The sequence below is a fragment of the Grampus griseus genome, assembly GCF_964374135.1.
Source record: "Grampus griseus genome assembly, chromosome: 2".
NCBI classification, from domain to species: domain Eukaryota; kingdom Metazoa; phylum Chordata; class Mammalia; order Artiodactyla; family Delphinidae; genus Grampus; species Grampus griseus.
In genome coordinates, this window is record NC_139018.1 from 77,463,944 (window position 1) to 77,482,079 (window position 18,136).

General features: G+C 42.2%; 1 protein-coding gene across 4 annotated transcripts in view; it reads right to left on the bottom strand.

Annotated features, from left to right (window-relative positions):
• Positions 1-18,136, bottom strand: part of RYR3 (ryanodine receptor 3) — a 551,722-nt gene that overhangs the window by 323,395 nt on the left and 210,191 nt on the right. For all 4 annotated transcript variants that reach the window (XM_082647182.1, XM_082647181.1, XM_082647183.1 and 1 more), the window contains exon 3: positions 10,754-10,861. In XM_082647182.1, coding sequence (XP_082503308.1) covers positions 10,754-10,861 — 108 coding nt within the window. The remainder of the gene's footprint in view (positions 1-10,753; positions 10,862-18,136) is intronic.

An 18,136-nucleotide genomic window follows, 5' to 3' on the forward strand; every position in this document is an offset into this window, starting at 1 on the left:
AACACTTCCTCAAGCAAATCCCCAAAGGTTGTTCTTCAGCAGAAGCCTGCATGGTGCTGGCCACACTGACACAGGCACAGCTCCAAATTCATGCTTAAGAACAACATCCTGGCTCTCCTGCCCACCGCCCTCCACCTTATAAAAGCAGAGGAGCAGCAGAGAAATGGGGCAGGGAACCAGCCTCTAGCCGCACATCACTAATGAGATGGAAGCGGGTGATTCTTAATAACGTGCTGACTCCACTTCTCTCCATAACAAAAACAAAAGAGGCACAACTGGTGCCTATGAACTCAGAGGCCTCTTCCTCCCATCACGGAGCTAAGACCTGGAGCTATCCACCAGGGAAGATGTGAATAACTACCACCAACAAGGGCACCAACTATCTGGGTTACAAAATCAAGAATTTTTTGTAAATAAGCTAAAGCACATGTGTGGTGTTTGGCTGAAGCTACTTAGAACACGGAGTCCACAAGCTGTACATGAGAATAGGCCTGAGGGGTTCACGAGCTCAAGAACTGGTGCAATTTCAACAACAGGACCGAAACAGATCATCCACGGTTGCCAATCTTACTTTTCACCCAATAAAGGCATTTATAAAAGAAAGAAAGAAAGCTGTCACTTCCACTATCACTATAATTTTCAAAAAGAAAACATACCAACTTTATTACGGTTAGAAAATACTAAAAAGGACATAATCATTATGCTAAATGAAATAAGCCAGATAGAGAAAGGCAAATACTACTGTATGATAACACTTATATGTGGAATCTAAAAAACACGACGAAACTAACAAAAAAGAAGCAGACTCACAGATATTGAGAACAAACTAGTGCTTACCAGCTGGAGGGAGGAGGGGCGATACAAGGTGGGCAAAGTGGGAGGTACAAACTATTGGGTGTAGGATAGACTACAAGGATGTATTGTACAACATGGGGAACAGAGCCAATATTTTGTAATAACTGTAAATGGAGTATAACCTTTAAAGATGGTATAAAAATAAATATTTTTTAAAAAAGGACATAATCACAGAAAATAAGAAAGGCAGAACTTTCCATTTATAAAGTTTGCTTAATGAAACAATTTATACATTGTCTTTATTTTCCTACTTTTCCTGATGATCTGCAGATTCTTCCGCATGGGCAGACACCGGTCCTGGAAGAGCATCCTATGATGTCCGGGAGCCACTAATGTAGTTCAGAGGCCCCATCTCGCAGAGGGGTAGAACAAGGCCCAGAGAGCAGCGAGGCCCAAGCCACAATGCCCAGCCCCTGCTGGTCCTGCACTTCCCTCCCTCCCATCAGATCCCCCCTCCCCACTCGGTACCAACCTAAGTCTCAGCTACAGGAGACGTCAGGTAAAAACAAGCGTTCTGCCTTTAGCTTTCCTCCTCTTCCTCTACAGAGCTGGAGGCCCTTTCACCCCATGAACTCCCTACATCTTGTTCTTATTTTCTTTCCATTCGATGCCATTTGGTCATTCCAGATCCTTCCATCATAAAACCAGATATTAGTAATCATAGGATTGGGACACTGGCTACAGGGTTTTAACTCCAGCGAGGATTAAAGCGCCAGTTGAGATAAGGGTTTCTCTGGAACCAAGTTAATTTTTCTTTACCAGAATTTCCAAATAGAATAGAATTTCATTAAACTTTCATGAAATGAAAATAAGCTGGAGTTTTTTTCTAGTTCACTGAGTTTTCCCTACAAATATATAATTTAAACTCTGGTAGCTATTAAAAGTAAATTACACGATCAAAGGAAAAGGCTAATAAATAACTTGAAAGGTTTCTCTTCTCCCAGGATTTCTTGAATTCCAAATGTGCTTCATTTTTAAAAAGGTAAGCAAGGCTCTTAACATGAAAGATTTCCCCTAATTCAAATATCCCACAGTTAGGGATTTAAAAAATTTCTAAAAATGCAGCTGAAATTCATCTCTGCCCCCGCCCCCCACAAACTAGTTATTAAAAAAAAATTCAGCAAAATTTCTCTTCCAAACATCTCACATAAGAATACAACTATTTACCTAATTAGTACGCACGGGAGAAAGTTTAAGTACTCCAATCCCGCCTCACTCCTCTAAGAAACTTTAATGAAGATGTTTAAATTTTTTTACAATTAAAATGTAAAGAGCACACACAAACACACACACACACACACACACACACACACACACAAACATATACAACCACTGAAAACTACATTTAGTCCAGCCTTGGGGAAGACACTCAAGCTTTCTAAGACAACTGAGGTCACTGTGACAGGACTATATTCACAGAGCATTTGAATGTCCATAGCAACAATGAGAAGAATTCCAGGGTTTGTGTCACAGCAGCCAAGCTATAGTTATCACATTTGCTAAATAACCCCAAGATCACACAGGCCTACTGATTTTAAGCAGGAGGTACTGACTTCAGAATGAAAAAAAATTCCACCAAAGAAAAGGCCATTCCACTCAAGCTGAAACACTATATTCAGAAAGGGGGGGGAGGTTTGATACAATCTGGAGCTTTAAAAATTAATTCTGTGGGTTCTTTACTTGAAAATGCTTCTACTCAGGATATGAATAAATGTAAAAAGCCAGTTAACTTTAATGGTTATTCTTAACTGTTGAAATTAACATTTGATTTTTCCTGCTGGGTGACTTTGGGGATGTTGCATGAGAAAGGGAAAATATCCAACTAGCTTCTTCCATTTTTATTATGAATTCCAGCCTTCCGGAGGAGCAGAGCTGGAGTTGCATAATAGACTAGGCGAGTCTGAAGTACTGAGAAGCTTGGAGTAAGGCAAGGCTGCACACTTCTGTCATCTCACCAACTTGAACCCTATGGCCACAGGCCATCTAGACCATAGTCAGAGGGAAAAAGAATTTAAAAACAATTTTCAATATCTCGAAGGAAAAAAAATGAGTCCACAGGCAAGCCATCCTTGTAATTTCAGAGCAGCAGTTTAACAAGCTTCTTGGCAACAAATTCCTAAGTGCAGCCACCTTTAATTCCACCAGATTGAAGTGTGTGGTGCGGTGGTGTTTTTTTAAATTGAAGTGTGTGGTGCGGTGGTGTTTTTTTGAATTGCAGAGGCACAAAGGATGGAAACTGTTCTGAACGCTCACAAGTGAAAAGCCCAGTTCGTTACAAATACAGCTGGAGTCAGTTGTCCATGCAGAGTACATGTACAGTAAAGGAGTGAATAACATACCCGTTCCGAGAGGTCACTGAGCTAGCAAAATCCAAAGCAAAAACAGTAAATGGATATTTTAGTGTGTGCCAGTCTAGCTGAAAGCTTTCAAGTCATTTGAGGAATCTGCTGATATTTACAATAGAGAAAGACCCCAGTGGGAACAGAGGGTATGAAGTTCCTACCTGGTGAATATTTTGTGATTTTTGGCTAGAAGTAAGCAGTGGCATTAGATGTTAACGTTTGTTTTTACTTTTCCAGTACTGTGCTGATGTCATCAAGAAACTAGCAAGCGAGCAACATGCTGTAGCCGAAATCTGTCTGCAGCATTTTTTTTTTGTAATTACATTTATGCAAGAAAATCCACCCAAGGAAAATGGTCAGTACCCACATCAGAAAATTTGGAATTTCTTTTTCTTAGAAATACTGCAAACAATCAATTAGAGTTTTTCTTTTACCAAAGAGGAGTTTTCTTACCATGAAGTAAGGTCTTCCAGATAGCAAATTTTAATGAGATATCATGTTATCGAAAGACCGGTTCAACAGTGAAATATGAGTTACTTGCACATGTTTTCATTAGTATTAGCTTATCAGAGAAACATTACAATCCATTATATCAGCATAAAATTCTAAAATCATAGCCTAACGTGAGCGAGAACAGTAAGAAGTGAGAAGAGACATAAGTTTAATGACAATTTGGTCTGTAGAAAAATACATTAAAAACCTTAGTTTGGAGGCCTTTCATTATTGTTTAAGTTCTGAAAATAATATCTGGCTCTTTGAAGAAAGAAGTTCCGTCAAAACTGCAGAATACATCCCATATTCTTCCAAAAGACAATTTATAGGAGATTCATGTCTCAAAAAAAAAAAATTAAAACTATACTGTCATCACTTAGTGGTTTAGGGTTGATGTTTTGGATGGAGTTTGAAAAAAATTCCCTTTGTCCACACCAAGGCAGAAAGAGAATAAATGCATTTATCCATCTACTTAAATGCATTTATCCAAATACTTAAAATTATGGGACCCGGGGTCTCCAGAATAACAGCTAATACCAACAGGCTAAAATTTCCACAGCTAACTGATGATGGGCTATTGTCAATGGGACACACCAGAGGACGTGAGATGGTGACACTTTTCCCTTTTAACTTGGTGCATTGCAACCATCACAGACAGGAGGAAGTTCTTTTTCATCTTGATGTTCTGTGCTATAGAGATGGTGAAACCAAAGCCCAGGGCAGTGAGAGATTTGCCCGCAGTTAAACTTCCAGTAGGTGGCAGTACTAGGACTAAACCACCTGACAGCTTTGTCACCAAACAGGCTGCCATGAGCTCTAACATGGGGCAGGTTCTAAAGAGTAGTTTTTGGTATATAAACTCCTCAAGCTTTTGCAGGTAAGCGCAATTTCACCAAATAGGTTTGGTTATTTTGTTAATACAAAAATACTATTTTTTTGTAGCAGGTGTGGATGACCAGCCAAAGGTTAAAAAAAGAAATGGAAGCATCCCAAATCAGAATGTTATTTTTCTCCCTTTCAAAAGAAAAAGTAGGATCAAGTCAAACAAGTTAAGGATTTAATACTGTGGTATCTGGCTCGTGTCCATTAGGCAGCAGGCACAGGTAACATCCACAGGATGAACAACCCGACAGGCGGTGGCACTGGAGAGGGGAGGTCCTGAGTGGGAGCAACGAGGAGGTACTTGGAGAGCTTGACGCAGTGGCTTTTTACCAACTAGTGCAAAGGAAGTTCAGACTTGAACACCTAATAAAGTGATTTTTGATGCATCCTGTCTACCCTAGCTTTAGGGCATATATGGGCGGGTCCTGGGACTGACATACGACACATGCAGAAGTGACTTTGTACCTTCTCTCCAAAGGAAATCTTATGTCCTATTTTAAAGGTGTAATTAATGCCCACTGTTAGATTTGACTCATTAAATAATTTCTTTCCTTTAAAAAACGTCAGTGGGGACCAGGTTTATTTAGAATTGTGTACAAACTTTCTCCATCAGTCTTGTTTCCTCCCCACATACATACCAAAATAAATTCTCATTCTGGCTCTTTTCTGCCAATGATGAAGGGAAGACAAAAACCTCAGAAAACTGAGAGACTACATCTGGATGATGGGGGGTGTCCCTTCTCTTCTATAATACAGAAATGATGGTGGGAACTCAGGGTCCCAGGAATAAAAAGGTAAGCCTCCTATTTGCCTTCTTCATTTTGGATGAGTTTGCACAAGATCTCTAAATCTGGGCACAGCCAGGATTCACACTTTAGACAATGGGCTTCTAATTCCCCTCATCAGCATCTGTTTTGATTTGTTCATTACCTAACCGTGTCAGGGGAGATGCATCTTGAGCAGGTTCTTTTTTAATGATGCTGTCACCTTTCTGTGACTAAATTTTCCGTGACCTTATAAGATGGATGAATGTCTTGATCTTGGCTACAAGGTAAGTATCTCATGACATGTACTTTAAATAACATTTACATGATGACACTTTGTAAGCAAAATGTAAGATTATGCCTCCTTGGCCATTTACAAGGTCACACAACGCCAGGAGGCAACCCCTAGCTTCTCAGAAAGCATGGGCACGTCATCCCTGAACCTGACAAATGTGCCACCACACGTACGCATCTCTTTAGCAACTGTGCTGCGTGTAGTATTCCCTATTCTAAAGACAGGGGCGAGTGAAAGGAGCCTGAGGCTCCCCTTAGTGTTAATGGGACCATCTCATAAGTAATAAGGGGAATTAAGGACCACCTCTCAGTGAGCTTATCCGTGAGACAGGTTCTTGCATAAACAGTATCTTTCCAGGTCACATTTCCCAGTCAAGTTTAAAAGGCTGAGTGTGTATTTGCATTCTAGATATTTTAGAATCTAAAGTCAAGAGTGATCTTATACAACCGTAACATTAATTCTTCTTACACGTATATTTTATCTCTTTCTTGTTTTTTTTTTTTGCAGTACGCGGGCCTCTCACTGCTGTGGCCTCTTCCGTTGTGGAGCACAGGCTCCGGACGCGCAGGCTCAGCGGCCATGGCTCACGGGCCCAGCCGCTCCGCGGCATGTGGGATCTTCCCGGACCGGGGCACGAACCCGTGTCCCCTGCATCGGCAGGCGGACTCCCAACCACTGCGCCACCTGGGAAGAAGCCCCTTGTTTTTTAAGTAGTAAAAGTCTGACAGTGATTAAGTCAACTTTTAGAGAAAACCAGAGCCCTTATCAGGAGTGCAGCTAGTAATTGTGTAAATCAAGGCCTTTCATTTTTAAAAGCATTACGTTCATTCACGTCAAAACCCATCTGTAGTTATTCGGCCCTCGATTTAACATGCACCTGGTCATACAGTGTGGGTCTCTCCTTCCTTTGAGGCATTTGAATATGCCTGAGGATCTGTGACGGGAGGAAGTAGACCAGAGATGAAAAGAGGAACCAATATTCATTTCCACACCCACAGGCACCTGTCAGCACTTATTTAATTCTCACCCAACCCTATGAGAGAGGTTGCATTTTGAAGGTGTGGAAAGTCAAGTACAGAAAGGGGAAACAATGTGTCCCAGAGGTCACTCACTCCAGTTTAGCCTGGACTGAAAACACATCTGCCTAACTCCAAAGACGGAGCTTCTCTCACTACAAATGCTGCTAGGTCTGTATTCAAAGTCATTGCCATAGGATGATGACGACTGAGGACTCAGAGGGAGATGGTGACATCCTTTTTAGCCCCAGGTCCTGCTGAAGGTGGTTGGGGACCTCACAAACCGTAGGTTCTATCAATCCAAAATGTGAAAATACCTTAATATTCGTATGCAGGGATTTTACATCAAACTCCAGCTATTTAATTGGCCACAGTGCCAAGCAGCCATCTCTTGGTAATATTCCCAGAATAACATCAGATAGCATTTAATCAGCGGTAAAGTGACCCAAGGATGAGTTTAGCGACCGCGGACTCTGAGGGGCACTGACGTTCTCTGCCCCCAGGGCCTCCTCATCATTCATTCTCCTTTTCAACATAAAGCTGGGTCCCACAGGCTACTGGCGGTAGCTAAGGACATTTCCATAATAAACTCGGTCGTTAAACCAAGCTGGACACCTCTGTTTTCTTTGCCGGCCAAAGGAATTGCTGCAGAACCGTCTATCCTTGCAAAAAGGCTTCTATACGCTCATCAAACAAATAAACAAATAACCCACGTCATTTTTTTAAAAAAGTTCAGTTGCTGTGCAGCAGTGAACAGACACAAAAGGACCAGTTTATGCCTAGAAGGAAAAATGACCGTCTTCAAAGCAACCCGTTTGATGGCAGTCGTGATCATTAGGGAAAGTAATATCTGTTAAAAAGCAGTAAATGCCTGTTTCCAAACAGAATGGACTGGCATGCGGAGGAGGTGCAAACCCAGTCAAACATCCCCAGGCTCCCCGGAGAATCATTATGCTCTGTCGTGTTAACTCACTTCCTTCTTGATTTTTCCACTTTTTCTTTTTCTTCCCTGCTGAATATTATCATCTCAAATCAAATTAAGTACTAATAGTAAGTGGGCACAGCAGTCACTTCAGAAAAGCAAAACATTCAGGCTCAAGAGGTTATATAAAAATATTATTTCTCATTATAAAGATTGAGAGCCCAGATGGAATTGTGAGAGAGTTCCAAGGACTCTCAGTTATAGCAACGCTTCAGTTGTTATAACTTCAGTTACAGCAACTGAAGCTGCTGTTCAGGTAACTAGTGGAGCCACCAATAACTAATACAATCTAAATCATTTAAAAAGAGTGCCCTCTCCTATCTGTACTCCAGCTCTCTTTTCAAATCCCTTCCTCTAGCTCTAAGACCTCTAGTTATTAATAATAATAGCAATAATGTATCAAGGTGGGAAATAACTGTTGGAACGCTCTTTTCTTTGGTAAAATGGCACAAAACAGCCATATGACACATGGGGAAATTTCAGAGTCTGACCCAACATGCTGATTGTTATCCAATGACTTTTTAATATTAAAAATGTCATGGATAGTTTATTTTGGACTTGATTTTTCAAAGAGAATGGCTCCTCCAATAAGATTGAACATATTGGTTCTTAAATATTATAAATTAAAGATGGCCCCTGAAATATATAACTGTATGGAATACACTTCTGCTATAACACGGCTGGTAATTCAGGTATGTCTTATTCATATGTTCCAAAACTAAGAATTCAATCTTATTAAGTTGGCATTAGTATTCTGTTTGCAAAATGAATTGTTATTTATTCTTTTTCAAAAGACAAATCAAGTTAAGACTATTGTTTAAGTTCTTGGCAACAAAGAAGAGCAAGGGTTATAAACAGAACTTTTCAATTTACTTTGTCATCTATAGGATTCCCTGAACTACTCAAACTAAACGGTAAAGAAAAAGAAGTCCTTTGAAATGCACTTTGTGAACAAACAAGATAAGAGAATGCACACAAGATAATTCTCCAGTTAACACAGCTTCTCTCTATCTTCCCAATTTCTATACTGGGTCATATATTGGCAGGGTCTAGCTGATCTTGGTTGACACTGAAAGTGGTGATATTCCACATCAAGCAGGTTTCTCTCACCAAAGGTGTCTGTAAATCATGAGTTAAGTATACTAGAAAGAAAAGGGAACAATTAAAAAGTAATCTGGGGCTTCCCTGGTGGCGCAGTTGTTGAGAGTCCGCCTGCCGATGCAAGGGACACGGGTTCGTGCCCCGGTCTGGGAAGGTCCCACATGCCGCGGAGCGGCTGGGCCCGTGAGCCATGGCCGCTGAGTCTGTGCATCCGGAGCCTCTGCTCTGCAGCGGGAGAGGTCACAACAGTGAGAGGCCCGCGTACCACAAAAAAAAAAAAAAAAAGTAATCTGTTCCACTGAACTGGAAACGTTTGAGGGTATGTACCTAAGGAGGAAAGCATGGGGTACTGAGGTCTGTGTCAGGAGGAGGTGAACACAGGTTTCAGATTTCAGTGAACATCAAAAGAACAAAAACTCACCTGCGTTAATGCTCTAAGGAAAAGCTATTTTCAGGTGGCTGATGAAAGCATACTATTCTAAGCCGAAAGAGTAAAGAATCGCAAGTATTGGTGTTAAGGACCCTAGAAAACTAATTAAACATCCTAATTTTATAGATGAGAACGCTATGGCGCCAAGAGATTGGAAGACTTATGTAAGATCACATTAAGAGCCGCAAGATGACCCAAATGTAAACATTGGTTCTCTTGAGTCTACGGTCATTGTCTCTTCTACCACCAATGAGACACTTCTTTATGATGTATGAGTTCTTTCAAGTAATAAACTGTGCTAGGTCCTGCAAATACTCCTACCTATGTGCAGTATAAGATGCAAAAAATTAGATTTGTAATTATAGTACACAATGGTAAGAACTAGTTATTGACTGTTGCTCAGGCAAGGGCACCCATCCTAGACTTACGGGGTCAACAAAGGCTTCTCAGTCGACCTAATATCTAGACTCGTTCCTTGAAGGAGAAGTAAAGATTACATAAAGGAAGAGAAGAGGAGAAAGCTGTTTTACATGGAGGAAACAGCTGACACATATGATTGGGGGTAAAGAGAGTTGTCGTGTTTGAGGAAGTGAAGGGAATTCAACGTGGTTGGATCACTGAGTGCTTGGGGTGGGGGGGTGAGAGATGGGGCAGGAAAGGTAAGCAGGGCTCACCAAATCCTGAAGGCCTTTATGCCTAGTTAAGGAATTTGGGATTTCTCTTAAGGTAATGGGCAGACAGAGAATTTTAAAATAGTAAAGTGTAGTGATTAGATTTGCATTTTGGAAAGAACATTATGACAGTTGAGTGAAAAAAAAATCATAGGGGAGGTAGGCACAGAAGGAATCAAAGCAGTTAGTCTGAGGTAGTAACGCAGAAGATAAAGGACAGTCATCGAATAAAGTATCTAACGGGGGTGGAGAGGGGTGTTTGGACTTCAGATATACAGGCCATAGAATTAAAATACTTGATGCTAAATGCATATAAATAGATGTGGGTCATCAGTGAAAGGGTCAACATTACTCTGAAGTCTCTAGCCAAAGTCTTGCCTGGGAGACCTTTGGGAGACCATCATCCCTCAGTTAAAGACTTAGGGACAATTTTACCAACAACAGAAACTCAAGACAGCTTTGTACTTGCTCATCATGAGTGAAACTGTGGAAATCTGGGTACATGTCAAAGATTCTGCATTCTACAGGAAATCCTCTCCAAAATGCTGTAACCTGGTTGTGCTGCACTGAGACAGTCATAAATCTCTGATGAGACTTTCCCAAGAAAAAACAACCAGCCTAACAGGTATCCACACCCCACGTCCCAAGGCCCTTTCAGCCTCTCCATATTTCCCAGTGGATTATGGGCTCAATGTCCTATGCCCTGTTCAGGCAGCATTAATGATGGTCTATTTTCTGGTGGAAGTTCGTTAACCCAAAGGAAGCAGAGTTAGGGCTGCTAAGTAAGAGGAATAAGAGGATTGACTCAAGGAAACTAGAAAACTAAGGTTTTCTAGTTCAAAACTGGAGGAATGAATTGAATTGTATACTTTTGGGCTATGGAGTATCCCAAACCCCACCAAGGACATAATTCAGGTACTCACCCCTTCGCCGCCATTTTCACCTGTGTTGGCAAGCATTTCCTGTAGGGCTCTGACAGAGAGGGACTGTTCCAGTACAAAATTGCAGACGCAGAGATCTGGAGGAACATACTGTGGAAATAAAACCAGAATGAGGATACCTACTCATATCAGTTGGGGATCAGTCACACAATAACATCTCAAGGGCAAAGAGCCTATGAATCAAAGTAACACTTGGATCGATGGATGGATGAATGAGTACAAAAGGCAGCTTTTTTTTTTTTTATTCACGTTAAAATGGGTTTCAAGCTGGATTCTAAAGGATGAGGAGAAGAAAAGCCCTAAGTCTCAAGGGAACAGCGACCAAAATGTCAGGATCAGCTTGAGTAATGGCTGGGGGCACACATGGGAGAAGAATACACATCCAGCCTTGCTGAAGGAGCGAAGGCTGATCGACACTGATGTCTGGGTGGGACCAAAGGAAGAAAGTCACTGGGATCTCATCCACAATAATTTGTAGGAGGACAAGACCAGAATAGTGACCAAACACTCAGCAATAGTGACCAAAATAGGGAACCCAATTCCTTGTTAAGAAAATCTGGATGCCACAGTGTAAAAAGAGAGGATTAAGAGCTACATAAATTTAATTCTGAACAAAGAAATTGATGACCCCTACAACAATCATTCTAATTTATTATATGCTCAGGTAACACCATGATATTTTCAAACATTTCTCAATAACAGACAGCCTTCTCTGCAGATAGACTAGTAATAGCTAATGCTCATTGAGTACTTTTCTGTGCCAGGTATTGTTTTAAGTGCTTTGCTTATATTGGCTCATTTAATCTTCACAATCACTCCATGTATACATACTGTTTATCTCTCAGTTTACAGCCGAGGAAACTAAGGCACAGAGGAGTTAGGTCACCTGCCCAAGGTCATGGCTTACACTTGGGTGAGTTGGATTCAAATCTAGACACTCTGTCTCCAAATCCATACACTTAACTCTGTTCCTGCTGCTGATGAAAACATTACAGATTTTTTTCACAACTAGACCATTTTCTTTAATAAATTTATTTATTTATTCATTCATTCATCCATTTTTGGCTGCATTGGGTCTTTGTTACTCTGTGCAGGTTTTCTCTAGTTGCGGCGAGTGGGGGCTACTCTTTGTTGCTGTGCGTGGGCTTCTCATTGCGGTGGCTTCTCTTGTTGCGGAGCATGGGCTCTAGGTGCACGGGCTTCAGTAGTTGTGGCACGTGGGCTCAGTAGGTGTGGCGCACGGGCTTAGTTGCTCCACGGCATGTGGGATCTTCCCGGACCAGGGCTCGAACCCGTGTCCCCTGCATTGGCAGGCGGATTCTCAACCACTGTGCCACCAGGGAAGCCCTAGACTATTTTCAATCAGCAAAGATTTAAGTTTTATATTTCTGCAAAACACAGTGCTTGGTATTGAGAAAGATATAAAAACATGCAAAACAAAATCAATGCTCTTCAGGAGTTTACAATCCGGTTCCACGATACATCATTTTCTTTGGGAACACAGCTTATAGTCACCTTGCACACCAAGCCTTTGTTTCCTCTGTGATATTGGCTGAACATTGACACCATCAGAGTAACAGGAATAAGGAATGAGGACCGGAAGTCACCCACAGCTATGTCTAACACTCCGAGACAGGTAACACTGTTTCTATGGAGCTCCAACTTAAAAGCTAAAAGCAAGCCTGCTATTAAAGCACATACAACCCCTCTGATTTTCAACATTTTCATTTTTTAAATAAAGATTATGGAATTGGTGATCTTTGATTTCCCTTTAATTTCCAAGTGTTTGTATTTGTACCTTCTTCCTCCTCTTCCCCAACCTCAATGCCCTCAAAAATAAACTGACGTCCCACTTGTCGGACCTGCCCACTCTTTCCCTTTAGTAAAGTTCTGAGACCCCCGTAAGCCAATAGTGGCTCATCCTATCCTGAAGGCTACTGGCCCATGGGTGACTTACATTTTGCCACTTAAATACTTTTCTACTTAGGATCTCTACAGTCAGAAATCCTAAAAACCCAGACTCCCTAGAATTCTGGTGTTACAGGAAATTGCCCAGTTCTCTTTATGAACATGATGTAACCAAGGAGAAACTGTATGTAACACGAGGAGACAACAGCCTTTATTTTACGTTTCTTGCTTCGTTGTCAACGTTTGTTCCTGCTGCAGGTAATTAACTCATTTGTATGAGACTTGAACAAGCAGACGGGTGGTGATGCAGGGCAAGGCTTCACATCAGGAAGTGTTTTTAGAGTACATATCGCATCATTACAAGTACCAGGCAATAATATGATAAAGTATTTCCCTAAAGACCATATGCCACAAATATATATAGTCCGACTCAGTCTCCCAAAAGACGATGCCACTCAGAAGATTTTACAGAGGTTTTTTTCCTACCACATCTTGGTCTTTCTTGATCTCATGTCACCAGAATAGGAAGCAAAAAGAGCTAGGGTTTGAGTGTGTCCACTTCCTCCTTCACTTCACTAGAGCATGCGATTTGGAGATTCCTCTATTCAGGAATGTCTACGGGTATGGCTGGTACTTTAAAGGGTGCGTTTTGGCTAATCAGCTGAACGACCCCAACATTCACGCTCACTTTTACAAGAACCCTATTTAGTCCAGTCTCTTTAAGACAGAAACGTTCACAGCTCCAAGTGCTAGAGATCCTGTCCTTATATGAGATTGTGTGATTCTGTCAGCTCTCTTTCCTCCTGTTCTGGTTTGCTTGGACAGGGATAGGCGTTCTCCCCCGGCGATGCCATCCCCCATCCTGATAGAGGACCATGGATACCAGACATGAGGCGTGCTCCAATTACATTTTTCTTTTCCCTCCAGAAGTTAAAAGTCCCAAGGTGATCGTGATTTAATTCCTGGTACAGATGGGTACATTGACAGAGGGAGAGTGAGCACGGGGAGTGGGGGGAAGCAACTCACAGGGGAACACTGTATCTGCCACTGGTTTACATAGTTTCCTTACAGTTTAGTTTTTCTTCCTCTAGCGTGTGGTCCTGCCTGGACTCTCCATGCTCGGGGATAAGGTCACACCACTCCAAGAGCAGGCAGAACAACATGTGGGCAGCGGCAGGGGAGGGAACAGGGCAACAGAAATATCTGGAGGAAAACAAAATATAGCTAGCAACTTGTGACATGGAGTGCAGAGCACAGAGCCATCTGACCTGCTCCACCAGCTGCCATCCTTAATTACACTCCACACCGGCCTGAGCTCCCACCTCCACATTTGCCAAGAATAAGCCAAGGCCACTGGTCCATCAAAGCTAATTTGTTTGCAGCATGAGAATTCCCCCAGGAGGCCGGCTCATTGTGTCTGGGCTCTGGAGCCTGTGCGTCGGTCACTGCCTGCCAGGCGTGGGGCATGTGTTTGATGATTCTCAGCACGGAGAGAAGGGCTCTGTTGACATCTGTTCTGAAATAGCTCCTCATCACTCTCCCCAGCCCTGTCCTCAGCCTAGAGAAGCACCATGTTTCCAAATGTCCTACAGAAAACCTTGAGATGCCAGGGCTCTGCGTGAGCCAGGAGCTAGGTATTCATTTAACCCCACCGTGTAGAAAGCAGTGAAAGGGAAGGCCTATGGACCCTCCAAGTTCCGTAAGTCTATGTAACATATACCTCGCTGCACTCAAAGTATTTTTCTGGGGCTTACTAAGTCCAAGAAGGTGGGAATTTAACACTCCTGTTATTGGATTCATTTAGCATTTTTCTATCTAGCACCCCACAGTGTACACTCACCAGGGTACTAGTTTGTACAAGGCAATCCTTCAGGGGAACGAAGAGAAGAAATAGTTAACAGAAACAGGGATGTTCTCCCTCTATTACGCTGTTAACCACAGTCGCTGTGGCTTACATAGTTCTTCACGCAACGCAGTCTGTTTCCCTAGATTGTGGGTATCTTGCAAAATCTGTGTCTGACTCTACTTTTGCTATCCTTAGTAGACAGAACAGCAAGTGCTCAACTCAAGCCTTCTTGAGCTGACTCTCTGTGTCCTAGACTATCCGAGAGTATGTGACTGATGGTAGCGGTGGTTGCAGCGCTAAGCATGCCCTTGCCTGTTGAGCCCCTTCCCCAAGCCTCCTGCTTAAGATTCAAGGGACCCTTCTTCTCTCATCGTCATGGGTCTCCTCCCACTTCCCTGTTAGCCCATCTGGCTCTCCTATGGCCGCGCCTCAATAATATACCCTGTAAGTGCGGCAATGGCTTTGAATGAAAAGCAGTATAGGTTATATTGGCTAAGAGCGAACCCTCTAGCACAGGGTTGCCTGAGGTCCTATCTCTGTTCAACCGCTTATTAGCTGAATGACGTTAGGCAGATAACTTAGTCTCTTTGCCTCAGTTTCCTTACCTGTAAAGTAGAGATCTAATAGTACCCACTTCTCAGAATAAACTAATTTTTTATATTTAAAGAACTTACGATATGGTCTGGCACATAGTCAGTACTCAATAAATGTCAAATGTTGTCCACACAGGGCAGTGAAATCCACATATCAATAACTCACTTAAATGTTTACGTATATATCTACTATTTCTGAAGTTCTTATTTTGTGTAAGGATAAGGCAAAATCCCTGCTCTTCAAGGTTGTGCGGTCTCGTGGAGAATTGGGGGAGCAAACGGAAAATTTCCAAAGTATGATTCAAAAGGCCCATAGGTGGGTAAGGAAGCGTGAGGAAGCACCCAGAGTTGAACAGGGCTGAGGTGGAGAGAGGGGGAGGAGGAGGGGAACAAGCAAAGGGAGGGGAGAGGTGAGGCTGAGAAAGGCGTAGGTGCTAGACTGAGGGTCTTGAGTCACCCTGCCAAGGATTTTGGACTCTGTCTTCAGTGCAATAGCCTACATTCAAGGAAGCGACCAAATCAAATGTGCATCTTTGAAAGATCACTGCAGGTCCAGTGTGAAGTGGGCTAGACCAAGGCAGAGAAACTAGTTAGGAAATTGTTGCAATAAACTGGTTACAAGGGGACAACGGCATGAATTAAAATAATGGTAGTTGAAATGGAGATAAAGCAGTGAATTTGAAAAATCTTCAGAAGTTCAGAGAGAGAAGATCTGGTGACTACTTGGACGTAGGAGAGGAGTGGAAGACAACCGGTGTTTCTATCGGATGGAAAAAGAGTGCAAAAAAGAATTCAGGTAGAACAAGCCACACCAAGGGTCAAAAGTACCACGAAGACAGTAATTGCACTTGGCAAATTGTCCCTGGATCTCCATTTGGGCAACAGAATGATGATGGGAGAGCAAAGTCTCTGTGATGATGTAGTGGTATCCCTGCAGGTGTCAGCAGAGGAAGGCTCACCTGGGAGAAGAGGAGGAACCTGAGAGGATGACACATGTTCTCCTCCTGGAGACCCAGCAACCAAAGTCAGCCCAAGTAACCTTACTTCCCTTTCCCATGTCCATTAGGCAGTCAGCCAGTATTTAGAAAACCTAACAGTATGCATGCAGTATTGTACTAGCTGCTGTGGGGAACAAAAGAGAAAAGACATGGTTTCTATCCTTTAAGGAATTCTTAAGCTATTTGAAGAGACAGATCTACCATAGATGAGACTTTATGAAACAATAAAAAAGTTTACATTCAGTGCTAAATTGGAGAGTATATGTCTTACAGGACCAAGAGGCCTCTCAGCCATGTTGGGGATGGGGAAAGGCCAGCCCAGGCTGGAGCGTGGCCTAAAGAGGGTTTACGTGGGCAAGTGGCTCCTGGCACAGAGCCAGAACTCAAATTTTTGTTTAATGAATGAACAAGATGGGAGAGTTATCCTTCCATTTCCTTGTGTGGATTCTTCCCTTCTGTTTAAAATTCCATTCATTGAAGCAGCATTTTTAAGTTATAGGCTTTCCAGAACCTCTGTCCTTACTTCCCTTTGCTTTTTCACCTAATTCACCATCCTCCCAACTCACCTCCATGGGCACCATGTCTGCTGGCAAGAGGCAGAGCTGGACGCTGTCCCCAGTGGTCTGGCTTCTACACGCCTTGTCTGTTCCATTTCACCACAGTGCCTCCCACAGGACTGAAAACCATCTCCCTATGATGGCTCAATGCAGTCCTACTCAAAGACTATGGATGAGAAGACTTCCCAAGCCCTCGGGGACAGAAAATTATCCTCTCCTCCAGAAAATGTTCCAGGTCAATCTGGCCCCACTAGGTACAGTGTGGCATTGGATAAGACCAACTTTCTATGGGTGAGCACCACGATGGCTAGAGATGGGACATGTAGCTTGTATTTCAGGAGCTTTAAGCACTTCACAGACATGATCTCATCCACCTACAGCACACATGAGCTCATTTGTGGACTGCCTCTCTGTTATTAATAATACATAATTATTTGTATTGTGTTTATACTTCAAAGGCAGAGCCGATCGTTAACCAAACTAACACCTACATCTCATCCCAAGCAGCTTTTAAGTATTTATGCAGTTAAGTGCCTTTTAAATCTACCTTTGTCACCTCTGCTAAGTTTTTGATAGATTATAATGAAGAAAGTTATATTGTGAATATTTAAACCTGAAGCTGTTGCCCAGTCTCTGTATTTCTACAAAAATAGTTGGTGGCTTTACAACTATTTTAGAGGTGGGTCAACTGAGATACAAAGGAATTAGGTAAAACTTATATGGGCAAGTGGAGAAATAAGACTAGAATTCATATATACATTTAAAATGTATCTATTTACCTATCTATATAATTGTAGCAGGTACTGTGCTAAATCCTTTATAAATATTACCTCATTTAACTCTTACATCAACTCTTTTAGCAAAAAGATTATAGACAGACAGTTTATAAATGAGAAAACTGAGACTCAGAAAGGTTGAAACACTTCCCCACAACCACATGCTGAGAATAGCATTTAAATTGGGAATTCCAAGCTCAACACTTTCTGATACTGTGTCAATATTCCTGAAGAGAAGGTTCTCATCCTTATACGAACATTGTGTTGTAGAACTCTAATTCTACTAGGCTACCTCCTCCCAATTCTTTTTTTTTTTTTTTTTTTTTTTTGCCACACCGAGCGGCATGTGGGGATCTTAGTTTCCCAACCAGGAATCGAACCCGTGCCCCCTGCAGTGGAAGCACGGAGTCTTAACCACTGGACCACCAGGGAAGTCTCCTTCCAATTCTCATACTTTAATAACTTAAGGACTTCATATTAGGTTCTTGACTATCTCAGGAAGAGTTCTCTACTCTGGAATGGCTACTGCAAAGATTACGGGCTGCAGTTTGTGGGACTATCGGGACTCAAGAGCTTTCTAAAATTGAGATTCCTGGCAAGCACGCTCATTTCCATCTTCATGCAGTTCTGAAATCTGAAACCAACTTACCACGTAAGCTCTCTCTTCCAAAAAGCAATTCAACTCTG